Source organism: Photinus pyralis, unplaced genomic scaffold, assembly GCF_008802855.1.
Source record: "Photinus pyralis isolate 1611_PpyrPB1 unplaced genomic scaffold, Ppyr1.3 Ppyr1.4_LG5, whole genome shotgun sequence".
NCBI classification, from domain to species: domain Eukaryota; kingdom Metazoa; phylum Arthropoda; class Insecta; order Coleoptera; family Lampyridae; genus Photinus; species Photinus pyralis.
The window spans coordinates 31,718,303-31,721,331 of NW_022170596.1; the positions used below are offsets into that span (position 1 = coordinate 31,718,303).

Genomic DNA, 3,029 nt, shown 5'->3' on the forward strand with positions numbered 1-3,029 from the left:
GTATTGTCGAAAATGAACACTCTGATTTTATGAATCTAGAGAATTGTATTCGTTTCGTAGCGCTGTAAAATCTTAATTAGTTCATCAATTTTCGTTTATAACTTTGTTACCAATAGTTTGTCAGATAAACCATAAAACCATTTGCACCCCTTTTTTCAAGATGACGGCCGCGGGACAAGGGCTGCAACCCCACAAACTTGGATTTAACTTTAGACTAACCCCCGTTGATATCTAAAAAATAAAATTGCGTCCTCTGACAAACGCAACCCCAAATGTAACTTTTCAATGGACTATAGTAATTATCGTGCAAATCAAAAAATAAACTAATAACATCCCTTAAAAACGCATCTTTTACTCTACCTCAACTATTTAAATCGGATTTTCTCAAAAACTGTTGGGCCAAAACGAAAATAAGTATTAATATGTATATTTTTGTAAGCTATACATTTGATAACCGCTATTTTTTCGATAAGTTACCGTTAGCGAGATTTTTCTAAAAAACAAAAACCGTTAATCTTGCTTTTTGAACCCGCGTAACATTTTTAACGGAACACGCATCGGCGAAGATATATGAGATGTTATTAAGAACCACAAAAAGAAGCTTCATGTAAAAATCCCACTTTTTCGAAATGTATGGTTTAGTCTTGTTTTGGTCTTTATTCCCCGAACTATTTGACGTATAGGTACACCAGCATAATACACCATTTTAATTATGTTGGCAATATTTGGAAAAGTTATTAAATTTAGTTGATACAGAAAACTTTCGTAACTGATAGGAATTTATCACCATGTAACCTTTCACTTATTCTAAAAATTCTATCTATCAGTAATTAACGATCTTGGAATGAAAACGCAGAGCATTTAGAAGTGATACCATTCGTACGTACGATTCAAACAATTCGCATGCCATATTTACAACATTTTAAAATGAAGGTAAGTGAACTGTTTCAGAATATTTCAACAAAGTGTTAACTTTTTAGAAAAGCATTCTTTTGGTGGTGGTCACAATAGTCGTTGCGGCAACACTTTCGGAAGCCGTACAGTTTGGTTTATTTAATCGGCCCTCACATCAATCAACAACGACTAGTAAACCCCAACCCCGCGGAGGTCTTTTGGGTCTAAACATACTAAAACCGGTAACTTCTATACTGGACGCCGTTGGTCATACGGTTGGGGCGATACTTAACCTGCTAGTTGGCGGGTTGCGATACAAACCGTACAAAAGGATTACCACAACACCAATGCCTACAATTTCAGTTGAAATTACACCACCACATATAGTTTCCATAGAAATCAACACCCCTCCACCCACAGCTCATGTCGTAGTCTCGCTCTCCACAAAGCCATCCCTTCCGGTAGCACCGCCTAAAATTACAACACCCACCTCCACTCTGGCTGCAATTACTGAATCAACAACGCAATCCACAGTTACATCTGAAAAACCAACAGAACCTACAACTACAGAATCAACCACGCAACCATCGCCCACTCCATCCCAATCACCCACAACACCTACAACAGTGGAAGTAACTACAGCATCAACCACGCATGCACCCACAACAACAACAGAAGCATCTATTACAGAAAAGGGCAAGCCAGGAAATGTCGATTGGCGTAGATTGAATTGTTCTTCACCTATCACATTTCAGGGAAAATGTCGCGGTAGTTTCGCATTCGCGGTGGTAAGTTATCAAGCGAATCTAGTTTACCGTAATAGAATACCTTTCGGATTTAGACGGCTGCAATTGAAGCCCAAATGTGCTACAAAACGGGACAGTATACAGTTTTGAGTGCACAGAATTTGATCGACTGCACGATGGTGGCACCTTTCGAAAACGCCGGTTGCGACGGTGGAGCACTCGAACCTACCTTCGATTACGTCGTAAACGTTGGTATCAATTCGGAAGAAGATTACCCATACACTGCTTCGATATCCAAGTGTAAATATAATCAAGAAAAATCCGTAGGGAGGATTAACGGTAAAGTAAACATCTTACTCAATTGTCCCGTTCAATTTATCCTATAGATTACATGAGCATCGATGAAGGCGATGAAGAAACCATGGAATACATATTAAACAACGTGGGACCAATAGCCGTAGGCATTGATGCCACTCACAAATCTTTTGCGGATTACAGAGGAGGGGTTTACTACGAGCCGAATTGTAAATCGGATATTGAGAGCTTGAATCACGCTGTACTCTTGGTCGGATACGGAGTGGAACCTGACGGTACCAAATATTGGTTAATTCGTAATTCGTACGGTACAGAATGGGGAGATAAAGGTTACGGGAAGATTGCACGGACCGCTACAAATCACTGCGGCATCAACACTTATGCTGTTTACCCAGTCGTTGTTTAAATTTAGTTTATTGTTGTGCAAAATTATTGAACTAATAAATAATAATCAGTGTTAAAACTCCAAAAATGCATTATAATTTACAAAATAATGCTGTATATGTCCGTCTGTGGCTGAAACTCTCACATGAACATCGTGCAACTCTGTCACCCATCTACTTCAAAATTTTCTGAAATCATCTCCGTAGATAGCTTGTACGTTGTTCATCAGCACGGACGACAGGGTTTCGAAATTTTTTTTGTACATTCTACAAGTAAATGAAGACGTCGTTGACCGAGGAGGACCTATGTTTAATGTCAGTGGCGTGCACTTGTTTTGTAAAAAGACGTGTGTAACAGTCCGGAATTACTACCGAAAACAGACGTAAACATCTGACTTTGGGTGAAAGAACGGAGTATTCCCATATAGTACTAGCGGTATACCAAAAGATACTGCATTTTCTTATACCAAGGTGCCACTTGGTACAGCTGTTCCTTAGAGCCATTTAGGCGATTTGGCCCGAAGAACACTTGACATTTTCCGTGTGGGTGGATTTTAGAGGGGGTGGGGGTGATTTATTGTAATATTCTTTTAAGAACTAAATATGGCCTAGAGACGAGATCTGGGTGTCGATTTCGTATGATTTTAACCCGAGGAATCCAATGGTAGCGCCAGAAATGTAATCCGGATAC

At 39.5% G+C, this 3,029-nt stretch overlaps 1 protein-coding gene across 1 annotated transcript; it reads left to right on the forward strand.

Annotated features, from left to right (window-relative positions):
• Positions 1-792: 792 nt before the first annotated feature.
• Positions 793-2,440, forward strand: LOC116171978 (cathepsin S-like). The gene is made up of 4 exons (XM_031489057.1): positions 793-933; positions 981-1,682; positions 1,736-1,979; positions 2,027-2,440. Exons 1-4 carry the CDS (start codon positions 904-906, stop codon positions 2,359-2,361), a joined length of 1,311 nt encoding a protein of 436 aa, XP_031344917.1. The 5' UTR covers positions 793-903; the 3' UTR covers positions 2,362-2,440.
• The last annotated feature ends 589 nt before the right edge of the window (positions 2,441-3,029 follow it).

Bases quoted from the DNA above. Each gene is read 5' to 3' on its own strand.
- LOC116171978 (XM_031489057.1), top strand. From the start codon at position 904: ATGCCATATTTACAACATTTTAAAATGAAG. The intron at 934-980 runs GTAAGTGAACTG...TTAACTTTTTAG, and splicing joins TACAACATTTTAAAATGAAG to AAAAGCATTCTTTTGGTGGT. The intron at 1,980-2,026 runs GTAAAGTAAACA...TTTATCCTATAG, and splicing joins ATCCGTAGGGAGGATTAACG to ATTACATGAGCATCGATGAA.